The 17020-nt window shown below is 45.8% G+C and overlaps 1 protein-coding gene across 6 annotated transcripts in view; it reads right to left on the bottom strand.

Moving 5' to 3' along the window:
* Window positions 1–16651, bottom strand: part of babo (TGF-beta receptor type-1 babo) — a 419621-nt gene extending 402970 nt beyond the window's left edge. For 5 of the 6 annotated variants that reach the window (XM_068378785.1, XM_068378786.1, XM_068378790.1 and 2 more), the window contains exon 1: window positions 16512–16648. In XM_068378785.1, the coding sequence (XP_068234886.1) occupies window positions 16512–16560 (49 nt within the window). In that variant the 5' untranslated portion in view covers window positions 16561–16648. Of the gene's footprint in view, window positions 1–16511 lie in introns of all 6 variants that reach the window. The other variant, XM_068378789.1, reaches the window with a different exon arrangement.
* Window positions 16652–17020: the final 369 nt, after the last annotated feature.

Raw genomic sequence — 17020 nt, 5'->3', positions numbered from 1 at the left:
CCTGCGGCAGCCGAGTCAACAGTCACATGCTGACGGGAAGACCAATGGACCAGAGAGGGTGAAGTCGTTTCCACCACGAAATGGAAGTGTGCTGGCCTTGCAGAAGTGTCATGTCGTGTAAGTATCACACGCACAGCACAAACATTATATATATATATATATATATATATATATATATATATATATATATATATATATATATATATATATATATATATATATATATATATATATATATATATACTGTATATATATATATATATATATATATATATATATATATATATATATATATATATATATATATATATATATATATATATATATATATATATACACACACACACGCACACACACACACACATATTTATATATATATATATATATATATATATATATATATATATATATATATATATATATATATATATATATATATATATATATATATATATATATATATATATATATATATATATATATATATATATATATATATATATATATATATATATTGTCCTTCCTCTTAGTGGTCTCAAAAGATCTAATGAGATCTGAAAGATCCTTGTTACCTGACACGTCAATGTGTCAGTGACAAAAGACGGAGGCTAGCATGCTGCGGTAACCCTTGATGGTAGGCACAGCCAGATTCTCTTTTGTACGCAGATACAACAGAAAATCTGCTATATTGGCTATAGAGATACTGGTAGAGGAAAGTTTGTTATTTCTGCACCATACTCTAAATATGGCCCACGTGGATTGGTAAACCCTAATAATGGTAGTGTTCTGGGGGTATCTACCAGCCACTCCATCATCTCTGCAACCCATGGGCCAAAATGGAGCTACTGTATCAGGGTCATGCGGACGTTGGGGGATTCCCTGAATTTTTTCAGGACTGTCCAGGATCTTGAATGGAGGAAAAGCGTATACATTTAGACCCTCCCAGATCAGAAGAAAAGCGTCCACTGCGGCTGTTTCCTGGTCTCGGACTGGAAAGCAAAATACCGGCATCCCCTTTGTCATTTGTGTGGTGAAGAGGTCTATCGAGGGTTGACCCCACAACCTCCAAAGGCTGGTGCACACCTCGTGATGCAGGGTCCACTCTGTAGATAGAACTTGACTTCTGCTGAGCAGATCCACCCTGACGTTTTTCTCCCCTTCTATGAAGCGGGTAATCAGGGTTATGTCCCTCGCTTTCGCCCAGAGAAGTAGATCTCTCACAGCCTCGTAAAGTGAGACCGAATGAGTGCCTCCCTGCTTTTTTATGTAAGCCAACACAGTGGTGTTGTCTGCTTTCATCTGAACCAATCTTCCTCGGACTTCCTTCTGAAAGTGAATGAGGGCTAGGTGAATGGCCACTAGCTCTTTGATATTTATGTGCCACTTCCTCTGAGACTCTACTCATAGACCCCTGTTCGAGAATCGTATGCGTCAAACAGGGACGAAATCGACCTCTTTAGTTCAGACAGATCAAACACTTGATGCACCGTGTGCGCAAACTGAACCGTGTACTGATCGCTGCGAAGGATCATCAACCGTAGTCTGGTGACCACCAGGGGAAAGTCCTTGCGACATTTCCAGCGCGCCTTGTGCGCGATCTGAACCGATTCTCATCCCCAGATACATGATATTCTGTGAGGGTGTTAGTTGAGATTTGGCCAGGTTTACCATCAGACATAACTGTTGCGTTATGGACATTATCAGTTGAAGAGCCTCCAGACACTTTACTTGTGATTCTGCTCCGAGTAGCCAGTCGTCCAGGTACAAAGAAAACCTTACCCCCTTTAGGTGAAGCCAGCGAGCCACGTTGGACATCACCCGGGTAAAAACGTAGGGAGCCGTGCTCAGATCAAAACAGAGGGTTTTGAACTGATAAGTGGTCTTGAGGAACACGAACCTTAGAAATTTTCTGTGGTCCAGGGGTATCGGGATATGGAAATACACGTCCTGCAGATCCAATGACACATCCAGTCTCCGTGTCTGGTGCCTGCAAGGACTGACACTGAAGTTTCCTTGGCAAATTTTACTTTGGTGACGAACTTGTTCAATGGACTGACGTCCAGAATAGGTCTCTATCCCCCAAGCCTTTTCGGAACTAGGAAAAGTCTGTTGTAAAACCCCTCCGAGGAGGTGTCCTCTACCACTTCTATGGCTGATTTCGACAGCATAAGGTTCACTTGCTCTTGAAGAGCTGCTGCTTTGTTCCCTCAGTGGGTTGTTGTCAACTCTCAGGGTATCGACAACATGGGAGGCATTCTCAGGAACGGGATCTTGTATCCCTCCTTGAGGACATTGATCGTCCAGATGTCCGGCCCCCTTTGGCTCCACTTTTGCCAAAAGTGGGAAAGCCTGCTTCCCACTTGTGTCTGGAGATTGCATGTCTCACTTTCTTGATTTGGTTTGCTGTCTTGGGAATCTGCGAGCTTGACCAGCCGCAATCCTCTGAGTTCCCCTTGAAGGGGCTCTCCCACGAAAGGGCTGACGAGTGAGAGGAGCCTCCTTTTGTTTCCTTGCTAAAAAGCTAGAGATAAGATCTTGCGTAGCCTGTTGTGCCAGAGCTGCCGACAAATCTTTCACTAAGTCTGGAGGGAAAAGATGATTACCCAACGGAGCAAATAAAAGTTTAGATCTCTGAACAAGGGACAAACCTGAAGATAAGAAGGAACAAAGCATAGCCCTCTTTTTGAGAACTCCTGCCGTGAAAAGGGCGGAAAGTTTGATGGTGCCATCCCTCATGGCTTTATCCAGACAGGAAATCAGATGCATCTGAGCCTCGTTCTTAGGGTCTGTGGCTTCTGCGAGAGCTCCGAGAGGCCAGTTCATAAGGCTGAAGACTTCTATTGTCCTAAAAATTCCCTTCAGCAGATGGTCCATTTCAGAATTGGACCACATAATTTTTGACTTGCTCATGGCTGACCTGTGTGAGGACTCAACAAGTCTGGAGAAGTCTCCCTGGGAGGAGGCAGGCACTCCCAAACCGAGAACTTCCCTAGTCAAATACCACACACTAGATCTGGAGGCCAGTCTAGTTGGAGGAAAGGAAAAGGAGGCCTTCCCTAAATCCTTCCTCTTGGACGTCCATTGGTTGAGAGTTGAGAAAGCTCTCTTAACCGATCTAGTAAGAACCATCTTCTTGGAGGAGAATGTTTTTCGGGGTCTGCCCTTCAAAAACTGAGAGGGCGGGCTCTGAGGCATAGGTTGAGTAAAGTCCTCTGGATACAGAGATGTTAAAACTGTCAATAGCTTTTTAAGGTCAGCTGCCTGCAGCGAATCCTGAGATTCATCCTCTAAAACTTCGGCTAAAGTAACATCGATCTCCTGAGTCGAATGGGTAGGAGTCAAAACCGCGTCATCCTGTCGGCTATCGTCTTCCATAAAGAACTCATCCTGTCCTGGTGGAACATCGTATAGGATAACATCGAATTGTGAAGAAGCATCACGTTTACGTTCTTCAAGTCTCGAGGGAGAGACAGGTCCCAGTGCTTCCAGCATAAGTCCATCGTGCTGTAAGGAAGCATCAACATCGTAACCCCCATGCTGCGAGGGTAAGTCTTGCTTGCGTACGTCCAGCATGCTGGACGTAAGGGAGCATTAGCTGCGTGTCCAGAGAGTCGCGAAGGAGACACAACCACTTGTCTATCATGCAGCGAGGACAAGTCCTGACTGCATGAGTCCAGCATGCGTCCAGATTGCTGTATGCATCAAGATTGCTGCATGCGCCCATGTTGCCGTGAGGTTCCAGCGTGCTGCATGCGTCCCGCATGCTGTATGTTTACAGCATGACGCGAAGAAGCGTTAGTATCGCGTCCAGTAAGTCGCGAAGGAGAGACAACTGTTTGTCTATCATGCTATGGGGACAAATCCTGACTGCATGCGTCCAGCATACGTCCAGAATGCTGCATGCGTCCAGCATACGTCCAGAATGCTGCATGCATCCAGCATACATCCAGAATGCTGCATGCGTCCAGCATACGTCCAGAATGCTGCATGCGTTCAGCATACGTCAAGAATGCTGCATGCGTCCAGCATACGTCCAGAATGCTGCATGCGTCCAGCATACGTCCAGAATGCTGCATGCGTCCAGCATACGTCCAGAATGCTGCATGCGCCCAGGTTGCTGTAAGCTTCCAGCGTGCTGCATGCGTCCAGCATGCCACGAGGGGGAGAACCTTGCCGCCTCCCGTAACGCGTCCAGATCGCTGCGAGGGAGCATCCATGAGCGCTGCAGCTTGCGTGCGTTCTTGCCGCGAAAGCGCGCTCGGACCTATGACGTACGCGATTCTGACGCGGAGGGGCGTCCTGCTCGTTCGTTCGTTGATTAAGGTCTAACATCTCCCTTTGCCTTTCGACTTTCCTTCTCCCAGGGGTTAGGGAGCATGGAAGAGGTCCCGGGCTAGGAGTATGACGGACACGAACGAACGCACCCTCCACTGCACTGCATCATTTTACGTGCCACTGAACACTAACACTTTCAACTATTTCACATTATATCTTAATAGACATTACCGTTGCGAGAGATTATACTCTTCACCAAGGCTAGAAAGAAAATACAAGAGGTTATATAATTTAATATTAGTATTCTCAAAATCGAAATATTATATAACGATACAAGTATTGTGAAACAATAACGATTGTCAAGAGTACTACGTAGCGTAAATTGACTGTACGCTCATGAAATCTCTAAATAAATAAAAAATTAACTAAAGGAAATATACTAATAGGACAAACATATACTTAAAAATGATATATTTCCCTACATTATAAAAATTAAAATAGTTTTGCTTAATAAGTTAATATTTTAAACATTTCTTGTGAGAAAAAGAAAATAATTAACATATTTGCAAGTCATACTAAGTAGATTACGTCATAGGATTGTGATGTCATCGCGATGGCGCACTGATTTCCTTCAAGGCATTCAGATCTCACCTAAGAGTTTACGTCACATAATTGTGACGTCATAATGTTTTAATGTTTAAAGGTTTTCCCTACCACTATATCTTTAAGAGTTGTTCGTTAGTTAATAAAGTAGGGGGAAAAAATTCCTTGATCCTATCCATTTCAATCTTACGAACATAGAAAAGAAAACAAATACACACATGCTCTCTGCTACATACTGTGTGGGAATCAAGAGCATCTTGAAAGCCGTTCTAGCCCTACACACAAATTTTAACAATAGAGGAGCCATCTTGAGAATCAAGTTAAATTAAACTGTCCAAGTTGGACCAACAAAAAACTATCTTATTTCGTGTGAAAAGGAAAATCCAATATCTTCGATAGTTGAAAGGCAGCGAAAACCATTAACAATAATCAGACAAAGGTACTTCACCAAATTGTAGAATAAAGTAATATATCAGTGAAACGAATTACCTAGGTGTTGACTCGATCAACGGCAGGGGATTTCTGAGGAATGTTGGGAATGGTTCTGGTAACCTATGAGAGATGGCGCTCATGTATGACCACCTACTGTCATGGCGGCGATTGCCGCGAAATTTGAATTTCTGCTGTCCGCGCGGCGAAACGCGGGATTTAAGCTATATATATGTAACAACCAGGGAAGTTACATATTTAAAAATCAAAAATTTTAAGTAATTTTTATTTTTCCTAACATACTTACTGAGAATTACTACCTTAGGAGGGTCCTTGACCTCTCTCAATCTCGACCAAGATTTCCCGCGCTACCCCCCCTATCTCGCTCCCGATAGTTTCTACCCCCGCCGCCAGGATAAGTCCTGCGGCCCGGATTAGGGCAGGTCACTGCTTTTCCCGGGTCAGGATCTCATTAAGTTCTCCGTTTAGCCCGACCCGGCAATGGAAGAATGGCACTCGGGGACGGAAGGGAGGGCCATTACCCGGAAGTAATTCTCGGTAAGTATGTTAGGAAAAATAAAAATTACTTAAAATTTTTGATTTGTTCCAACACGAATACTTACCTCGAATTACTTCCTTAGGAGACTTATACTTTAGGAGGCGGGAGAGCCATTCTGCCACTTGGTTAGGCACATGGTGCCTGGAGGGCTACGTAATGCGGGGGTACAGAGAGCGGATAGGGGGTAGCAGCGGAAACCTTACGCTTATAATTTAAGGCTTACCTCTTGACATCTTCTCTACTGAGTCTTCTCCTGAAGAAGTAGGGATGAGTCTATTCACTGTTGGGGACGTCTTCCAGCCTGCCACTACACAGCTTGGAGGGCAGCGATGACTGTCCCAATGGAGAATCCATCCAAAGACTTTCTTGAGTAGTCTTTGAGGTAGTGGGCCGTGAAGGTCGACTGGTGTGACCATTTACCGGCCTGCAGGATCTGCCCCACTGCCATATTTCTCTCAAAGGCCAAGGAAGTGCTCAGGCCTCTGATGTCATGGGGACGGGGAGTGCCTGGTACTGCCACCTTGTCTTCTTCATAAGACCTAGTGATGACTTGTCTCAGCCAGAAGGAAATAGTGTTCTTGGACACTTGCTTCTTATTAACGCCTGAAGAGATGAAGAGGTTCTTGGCACCTGGACGGAGATGGGCCGTCCTTTCCAGGTATTTCCTGATCGTCCTGACTGGGCATAACTTCAGGTCTTCCGTATTGCCTGTCTTGGGGATGGCCGGAATAGAGAAACCTTCAAACCTCAGGTCCCAGACTGCTGGGTTCTGAGTCTTTGCTACAAAGGAGGGTACGAACTTGAAAGATACCTCCTTCCACCCTTTGGAGTGTGCCACGTCGTAGGAGAGACCGTGGATCTCACCTACTCTCTTAGCCGAAGCTAAGGCTAGCAAGAAGACTGTCTTGAGGGTGAGATCTTTGTCCCCGATATCTCTGAGTGGTTCAAAGGGCGGACGACACAACATTTTCAGGACCTTGGCCAGGTCCCATCTGGGCACTCTCCTGGCTTGGGGAGGACAGGATTGTTCGAAACTTCTAATCAGCATCCCTATGTGTCTTGAGGTCCCCAGGTCGATGCCTTTCAGGAGAAAGACTTGGCCTAAGGCTGCTCGTACTCCTTTAATAGCCGGAATTGACATTCCTATTTTATCCCTAAGGTACACGAGAAAATCAGCTATGTCAGGGACCGAGGCTTTAAGAGGTCTTATTCGTTTTGTCGCGCACCATTTCGTAAAGGCGGCCCACTTCGCCTGGTAGACTACGGTAGAGGATTTTCTTAGGTATAGGGACATCCTCTTAGCTGTGGAGGAGGAGTACCCCTCCTTCTTCAGGAGTCGCTCGATAGTCTCCAGGCGTGAAGGCGAAGAGAGAGAGGGTTGTCGTGGAACTTGAGGAAGTGCGGTTGACTCAGTAGATCTGACCTGGGGGGCAGAGGCCATGGCGGATGGCTTGCCAGGTCCTTCAGATCCGCGAACCACTCTCTCTCCGGCCACCAGGGCGCTACCAAAGTCATCTTTAGGTTTTGGGAGGTTCTTACTCTGTTGAGCACTTGCCTTAGCAGCGTGAAGGGGGGAAAGGCATAAACGTCCAGGTTGTCCCACCTGTGCTGGAAGGCGTCTTCTAGGGCTGCTCCTTCATCTGGTACCGGGGAGCAATAAACCGGTAACTTGGCGTTGAGCTTTGTTGCGAAGAGATCTATCACCGGGGAGCCCCAGCGTTGAAGGATGAGTCTGGCCACTTCTGGTTGTAGGGACCATTCCGTCCCTACTATCTGACCTATCCTGCTGAGGCCGTCGGCTAGCACGTTCCTTTTCCCGGGGATGAACCTTGCTAGCAGTGTTACCTGGTGCTCGTCCGCCCAGTGCAGGATGTTTACGGTGAGGTCGCACAGTTCCTTCGACTTCATGCCCCCTTGTTTCTTGACGTAGGCTACCACCATGGCGTTGTCGCACATTAGGGCCACGGTGTTTCCCTTCAACCGACTTGCAAAGTGCAGACATGCCTTTTGTACTGCTTTTAGCTCCAGGACGTTGATGTGGAGTTGCTTTTCGGTCTCCGACCAGGTCCCGCTTGCTGTTTCCTCCCGCAGGTGGGCTCCTCACCCTAGGCTGGAGGCGTCCGTGAACAGGAGAAACTTGGGGGGACAGGACCCGAGGGGCATCCCCTTGAGGGAGTTCGACTGGCAACGCCACCAATTTAAGGCTGCTTTCGTGTCCGGAAGGACTGGGATCGATGTCTTCTGAGAGCCTGTCTGGGACCATAGAGCCTTGAGGTTCCATTGTACGGGTCTGAGCCGTATCTTCCCTAGGGGGACTAGCTTCTCTAATGAGACCAGATGGCCTATCAACCTCTGCCAGTCTTTCGCTTTCCTGGGAAGCCCCGACAGGAACGGCTGAATGATCTTGACGAGGTTCTGTATCCTGTCTTCCGAGGGGAAGGCCTTCCCCTGCACGGTGTCCAACGTCATCCCCAAGTACCCCATTTTGTTGGATGGAGTTAGGTTCAATAATGAATCCCAGACTCCTGCAGAAACGGAGGTGGTCCTTTCCTTGCCCTTCCAAGAGGGCCTTTGAACTGGAAAGGAGCAACCAGTCGTCCAGGTACCTGATAAGGCGGATACCTCGTTCGTGAGCCCATACCGAGACTGTCGCGAAGACCCTCGTGAACACTTGAGGGGCCGTCGACAGTCCGAAGCAGAGGGTCCGGAACTGCAGGATCTGGGAGCCCCATTTCACCCGGAGGAACTTCCGACTCGACGGGTGGACCGGAATTTGGAAGTACGCGTCCTTGAGGTCGACCGTCATCATAAAATCTTTCTCCCTCAAGGACATCAGGACGGATTTTGGGGTGTCCATCTTGAAGTCCGTCTTCTTGACGAACTTGTTGAGGGCCGACAGGTCTATCACCGGTCTCCACCCCGCCGTTGCTTTCTCCACCAGGAACAGGCGGCTGTAGAAGCCTAGCCCTGGGAGAAGGACTTCTTCCATGGCTCCCTTCTCCAACATGGAGGAAACTTCTTTTTGCAGGGTAGCCCTTTTCAATGGGTCCCTGGGAGCTAACCATTCTGTTTGGGTGGCTGGAATAAGAGGGGGTGAATCCGCTATGAAGGGGATCCTGTAGCCTTCTTTCAGGACGGACACCATCCAAGCATCCGCCCCATGCGTTTTCCATGCTTGCCAATAGGGTCTGAGGCATCCCCCAACCCGAGGCTTGGGCGGGAGTAGGGGGCCTCTCCCTCTACCTTCCCCTAGAGGGGCGGCTTGATCTGCCCCTTTTCAAGGCGGAGTAACCCGACCTGAAGGAGCTGGCAGAAGCTGTAGCTCCTCTGCGGGAGGGCTGTGGAGTTGATGTCCAGGAGGAGGCGGGGGCGTCCCTCCTCGAAGAGCTGGGGATAGCCTGAGGGGTCACGGCACTATCCGAGACTGACCTCCTATAAGGAGGCCTCCTGGAGGATGTTGGCTTGGGGACGTTGGTTTCTCTCCTCTTGGACACCTTCTCCATCAGCACTTCTAATTCCTTCAACGGAAACAGGGACTCGCCTCCTAGGGGTAGGGTGCGAATCACTCGCGCCTCTCTGTCCGGGATTTTTCTTGACACTTTGGAAAGCACTGTTTCCCGCTTTCGAAGGACCCAGTTGGCCGTCAAGGAGAGTGCCTGATACGCCATAAATTTTAGGGCTTTCCCCCCGGAGGTGAGAAGGTCTGACAGGAGACCTTGTTGTTCCGGGTCGTCGGGGTCTGTGGAGGCCTGTACATTGACCAACGTGGAGGCCCACCAGTCCAGCCATGAGGAGACGTTAATCATGTCTCTCGACAACTCCAGGGGCTGAACAGGCCCTTTCGTCCGAGCCGCCTTGTCCTAGGATATCCACGGCTGGGTCCACTCTACAGGGGCCTGGGCGCCGCCCTTCCGGGATATAAACTTTGCCCTGTAGTTTAAGACCCTGGAGGAGTTTGGAGGCACTCTGGGACTTGGGGGCCTCCGCACTGCTGGCTACCAAGTTGTCGATGTACTCCTGCCCCAGTACTAGGTCTGGGGCGAGAGGCAGGGCCAGAGAGGACTTCAGAAGGACGTCCCGGTGCGTATACCTCAAGAGGCTCGACCTCCAGGCATTCACCTTCGGTGACGAGGGTTCCGGGATTCCATGGATCCTTCTGACGAGGCCTACCACTCTTCTGTAGGCGGAGTCCTCCGACGGGGAAGCCTCGCCTCCGTCGACCGAGGCCTCGGCTTGGCGGAGGGGAGCAGTGCTTGGGTGGTAAACTGGCCGCTCTCTACTAGGTCCCAGGGAGGACGTCCCGCAACCGTAGGGCGCACCGTACACGGTTGGGTCTCGCCGTAGGGCGGGTGCCACCGCCTCCGGGAGGCCTTTCGACTGGCCCAAGGCTCTGGAAGCGGAGGACACGGTCCCGGTGGGAAGACCCGACCCCGGAAACCGGTCCTTCCTGCTCGACGCCCAACCCAGCTGGGCTGGTTCGGTCGGGCTGTCTTCTCGGAACCGAGCTTCCTCCCGCCGGGCAGGGTGAACCGGAGGCCTCGAGGACTTGTGCCTGAGAGTGAGGTCCTTCTTGCGTGGCCGGTCGAGCGGTTCCATGTTGTATGTAGGCAGTGACAACTTGGAGGCTCGTTCACTGGACCGAGAGTCTGGAGAGCGGTGCTTCCTGGACTCTCCTGAGGGGACGTAGAACCATTCGCCGCCGCCGGGAGAGACCTCCCTCTTGTACTTACGGGAGTGAGAGCGTGGGCGCTTCCTACTGTGCCGCGACCTCAACCTGGAGCGGGAATGATCACTATCGGTCCGCTCTCTCTTCCGGTGCCGTTTCTCCCTGCGTTCTCCCCCGGAGGATGAGCCTGCTTCCGAAGAGTCCGAGGGTGCCACGTTGCTCGCGTAACGACTGGCCGAGTGATGCGCGGGGGAGGCCCTTCGCCGTCGACCGTCCGAGACAGGGTGCTGGAGAAAGTCCTCGGGAACTGCTGTAGATACCGAGGGTACCGAGTCCACTCTGTCCCTACTTGAAGGCCAGGGACCCAGGGATACGTCCATCCTTAGCGGTGACCTCCCTGGAGTCTTCGGTAACTTCCACCCGAAGGCATCGCTACTCGGGCGACGAATTCTAGCGTGATTTTCTTCAGGGGGGGGGGGAACCCGACGCACCGGCCCACGTAGGCGGGGGGGAGTCTGAGATCGCCACACTGCCCCACACCGGGTCTTCTGAGGAAGCGTGATCCCCTGCCACGTGGCCCGATTCGCCCGAAACACTCGCGGTCCTTCCGTTCTCTCCAGAGGGGCCAGCCCTTGGTTCCTCCCTCACACTGGGTTCACCGGGGAGAACACTATGACTAACAATCACACTGGGGGCTTGTTGCCCACTCCTCTGCGAAGGAGACGGAGAGGCAGAAGGCTTCGTCGGACCGATCACTGACCGACTGTAAGGAGGACACGCCACTCACTTTCTTGGGGGAGCGCTTCGACGACTTCTTTTTCTTTGTACTATACCGTACCCACTGAATGCCGTCCCAACTCACGCACTCGGGACACGTGTCCGAGGAGGAACAAACTTTACCCCTGCACGTGGAACAAAGGGAATGCGGGTCCACTTCTGGTTTTGAGAGGAAAGCCCCACACGACTTTGCTGCTCTAGGACCAGGACAACGACGCACATGCTCCATCGTTCGCACACGAAGGGCCAACACTAACGAGTTACAGAAACCCTGGATAAACACAAGGGGAACGTACTGAGAACACTTTGCGATAAAACGCACTATCGCAGAAAAACACAAGTCCGCACACTGGGAACACGTGGGATCACAACGCGCCAAAGGATCGAGAGTTTAAGCGAGAGAGTGAGATGTTTCGCATCTCACGACCAAGGACTTAATGAGATCCTGACCCGGGAAAAGCAGTGACCTGCCCTAATCCGGGCCGCAGGACTTATCCTGGCGGTGGGGGTAGAAACTATCGGGAGCGAGATAGGGGGGGTAGCGCGGGAAATCTTGGTCGAGATTGAGAGAGGTCAAGGACCCTCCTAAGGAAGTAATTCGAGGTAAGTATTCGTGTTGGAACAAACTACATTTTTCTATAGAGAAAGGATTATTCTCTTCGAAAATGACTTGTTCCTGTTGCAAATGAAGTTTCAGAAATATATATACAGTATATATATCTATTGTATATCCACCGATAATGGGGGGCACACAGTGGGAACTCCGGGTTTTGGGTGGGGCAAACATACTGGGGAAACAGTATAGAATGGTAAAACGAGCCTCTTCTTCTCTATACCTTACCTTCTTAGATGTATAATAAACCGATGAAAAAATACCCTAATTATCTATATCCTATACTTACGGTATATTTTTCCTTTTATTTATTGACACTCTACGGGTCGGTTGTAGTCGCTCTCATTTGTTCGTTTATACATAGCAGTTTTCGACCTTCTGCGCATAAACTCCTACTACCTGCGCATAAACTCCACCTCCACCAATAGGATTACTTCTTCTCTTATAACCCCTCCCCATTTTCCCCTACGTCATTTTACCCGCCACATTCAAGTACTCTACTTCACCCAGTTTATTTAAGTATTTTACTTGATTAAGTATAACTATACCATTCCTTTTATGTAATACCCACACATACATATTTCGTTTGACCAAAGAATTACACGTTTTATTATCCGATCTTATAAAATCACCTCATTTTATATTCACATTAAATATTATTTATCATACGCTCTATTTTATCTTTCTATATTACTTTTATACATTTTGTTATTACCTTGTCACGCCCAGATTTCACATAAATACTTGCTTTGGACAGGTTTCCCATTCTGGCTCATTCATGTTTACTCTCTAGACTCCGTTGTTTTTCCGTTAACCAACCACGAACCCGTACGTATGGAAAGTTTGCACAGGGGGTTAATATTTCCCAAGCCCCACCATCCAACAAACCCTTTTCCGTGGAAACCTTTGTTTAAGTCAGGTCTTTGTTAGTTCAAGTGACGTCTTTCAGCATATTTTACAATGGAAGTTATAGAAACTTGTAACGACTGCAGTATTCCATACTTAAAAGCATTTCGGAGAATACCAATGTTGATATTTTCTTAAATCTTATAATGTAATAGCCCAACGTTTACAGTGTCCCAAGTGCAGTACTAAAACTAAAATAGCTAAGACAAAGAAGAAACGGTGATGTGGATACTGTATTCATTAGTTCAGAGATCACAGTCACAACACCCCGGTGACCTACAAGTTTCGTCGTCCCGGTCATAAAAGTAAGTCATTAATTTCTTTAATTTTAATGTGTTAGTTTTACTAGTTTTTGAGCGTGCGCAGCTCAACATTACCCTTGGCAGTACATACGAGCTTGATGTTTTATTTTCATGCGAGCGGATCGAGCCAGTGGCAGAACAAGAACTATTATATTTAGTGTTGCTAATGTTAACGTGCGCAGCTCAACATTACCGTTTGCCAGTACATACGTTCTTGATGTTTTTGTTTTCGGTAAAGTTGTACTGTATTACAGATTATCATTTCAAACAGAAAATACATGTTCTCCTGTAGTAAATGACATGATTGAACCAAATTTGACCTTCATTTCAACCACAAACAAACAGAACAACCAGTTCGACTAACTTCAAGTAGCTGAACTGGTGGTTGTTGTTGCGGATGAAATGAAGGTGAAAACCGGTTAAATCACGTTATTTTCTACAGGAAAACATATATATTCTATTAAAATGTTTAAATATAATGGGTCTTGTTCAAATTCCGGCCTCACTTCACTTATGTACAGCGTACGCTAACATTAGCAATGTTTTACGCTAACATTTGCAATGCTACGCTGACATTGCTAACTTTAGCAACGCTACGCATATCAATGTTACGTTAAAATTAACTAATATTAGCAATGTTAGGTTAACATAAACAACACTAAATATAATGGTTATTGTTCCGCCACTGGCTTGCTTTGCTCGCATGAAAATAAAACATCAAGCTCGTATGTACTGGCAAGCGGTAATGTTGAGCTGCACACGCTAAAAACATTAAAATTAAAGAAAAGAATGACTTCCTTTTATGACCTGGACGACGAAATTTGTGGGTCACCGGGGTGTTGAGACTGTGACATCTTAACTTCTAAGCATGGGACATGGAAGGTCCGTTACAAGTTTCAATAACTTCCATCGTAAAATAAGAAAAAAAACTTCACTTGAAATAACAAAGACCTGACAAGGACTAACGTTTCCATGGAGAAGGATTTGCTGGAAGGGGTGTGGAGAGACCACTTGAAGAGATAAGGGAAGGGTTTTGGGAAATCTTAACCCCCACCCCCTGTGCACACTTTCCATACGTATGGGCTCGGGATTGGTTAACGGAAAAACAACGGAGTCTAGAGAGTTAACATGAATGAACTAGAATGGACTATGTGACAAGGTAATAACAAAATGTATAAAAGTAATATAGGAAGATAAAATGGAGTGTATGATAAATAATATTTAATGGGAATATAAAATGAGGTGATTTTATAAGATCGGATAATAAAACGTGTAATTCTTTAGTCAAAAGTAATATGTATACGAGGGTATTACATAAAAGGAATGGTATAGTTGTACTCAAGTAAAATACTTAAATAAAGCGGGTGAAGTAGAATAGTTGAAGTTGGCGGGTAGAGAAGAAGAAATCCTATTGGTGGAGGCAGAGTTTATGCGCAGGTCGAAAACTGCTAAGTACAAACGAAGGAACAAGAGTGACTACAACCGACCCGTAGTATGTCAACAAATAAATGAAAAACACTGCTAAAGTTAGCGCATGTTACACTAACATTGCTAATGTTATCATGTTATGCTAACATTGCTAATGTTAGATTGCGCAGCTCAATATCAAAGTATTTTTTCAGGTTTCATTGTATATTATTACATACTAATGTAACCTAGGGAAAAACTACTGTTTCTTATAGAAAAAATTACGCTCTCTTCGAAAATGACACTCGTTCCCGTCGCAAATTAATAGTTTCAGAAATAAATATACATCTATATCCTCCAATAATGGGGGACCCCCAGTGGGAACTCGGGGTTTTGGGTGGGGAAAACATACTGGGGAATCGATATATAAACGTAAAACAAGCCTTTTCTTCTCTATACATTGCCTTCTTGAAATTATAATAACTGGAGGAAAATACAAAACAGTATATCTGGATAAACTTTGGAGGCGCCGTTACAAAGATTGTGTCATGAAAAAATACAGTAACCAGTGCTGCCAACGTCGATGTAGATCAAATGTTATTTTGTGACCTGTCATACTACTAGGCTAGGTTAGGTGGGTTTGTTAGGTTCTGTGCCCTTTTTGTACATTTTATATATTGAGTAAAACTTATATGGAGAAATTATTTACATTATGGAAATATCTATCATTACTATCTTTAGTAATGTCAACGTGCCGTTGGTAACTCTGTGTACCATACGTCAACGTTGGTAACACTGTGTATTATTGGTAACGTTGCTAATGTTATCGTTCGTTCGTAAGAGAAGTGACACCGTGCATCTTAAAGTTATCCGAATTGGTTGATCTGTTTGTTTCCCATTGAAATGAACATCAAATTCGCTTAATTCACGTTATTTACTATAGAAAAACAATTATATTTCGTTTCCCCAGTATGTTTTCCCCACCCAAAACCCCGAGTTCCCACTGGGGGTCCCCCATTATCGTAGGATATAGATGTATATATATTTCTGAAACTATTCATTTGCGACGGAAACGAGTGTCATTTTTGAAGATATCGTAATTTTTTCTGTAAGAAACAGTAGTTTTTTTCCTAGGTTACATTAGGATGTAATATACAAAATTACCTTTTTTCATTGGTTTATTATACATCCAAGAAGGTAAGGTATAGAAAAGATAAGGCTTGTTTTACCATTATATACCGTTTCCCCAGTATGTTTACCCCACCCAAAACCCCGAGTTCCCACTGTGTGCCCCCCATTATCGGTGGATATATACATATAAATTTCTGAAACTAATGCGACAAGAATGAGTGTCACTTTCGAAGAGCGGAATTTTTTTTCTCTAGAATATAGTAGTTTTTCCCCAGGTTACATTGCTCTGTCATACACTACAATAATACCTTTTCCTCTAGTAAATAATGTGATTCAACCGGTTTTCACCTTTATTTCAACCGCAACAACAACCAGTTCGGCCACTTGAAGTTAGTCAAACTGGTTGTTCCGTTTGTCTGCGGTTGAAATGAAGGTCAAATAAGGTTAAATCACGTTATTTACTACAGGAAAACATATATTTCTGTTGATAATCTGTAATACAGTAAATCTTTACCCAAAGATTTAGCAAAGAGTACCAAACTGGAAGTTTAATCACCAAAATGTACAGTTGGGTTAGGTTAAGCTAAGGCAGGGTAACACATTTATCATTAACTGTACCGGGTAGACTAATCGTGATTGACATAAGCACTAACAAAATATAAACTGCATTATTTAATTAAGATTTTAGGAGAGGGAGAATGATCAACAGAAAGATTGAAGTCTAGCCTAAGCCAGATATCATAGGCTAAACAAAGTTCGGAAAACCTTAAGTAAAGGCTAACAAGCTATGGTAATTAACCAATTTCATAAATAGTATGATAACTTTCGAAATAGTTTCCTTACCGCTAACATGACAAAGGCACCAACACACCACAAACAAAATGTAAAACATCTTAAGCTTTACATCTTCCTCCGTCACTCCGTAAATGTTTCTTACTATTTTCTATTTTCTTAACTGGCTACACTTTGTTATTTGAAACTATAAATGAAACAAACGGCGACTTCTGATTCGGCAGAAAACTCAATTGATCCTACTTAGAAGAGATTCGAATATCTATTTGTCAGTCTTTTACTTTTTATTCTACTCATTTCTAAAATAAAAACGCTCATTATATTTTGCATATTTTTTCGACCAATATGTTGCTATTAGTGGTTGAGTAGTATAAACACATAGAAAATATTTGGGTATGACATACTATTCGATCCTTTAAGATTTCTTCTCTTAGAATGTTTTCGTTATCTCTGAGCAAGTAAACATGAATCATGGTAATGGCAGAATAAAACAACTTTTTGATAAGGATCTACGTATAATGATTACTGTATGTTGCCATCACATACAAAAATATTTGCAA

The sequence above is a fragment of the Palaemon carinicauda genome, chromosome 8, assembly GCF_036898095.1.
Source record: "Palaemon carinicauda isolate YSFRI2023 chromosome 8, ASM3689809v2, whole genome shotgun sequence".
NCBI lineage: Eukaryota > Metazoa > Arthropoda > Malacostraca > Decapoda > Palaemonidae > Palaemon > Palaemon carinicauda.
Note: the sequence above shows the minus strand (reverse complement) of the source record. Positions and strands in the feature narration are given on the sequence as shown.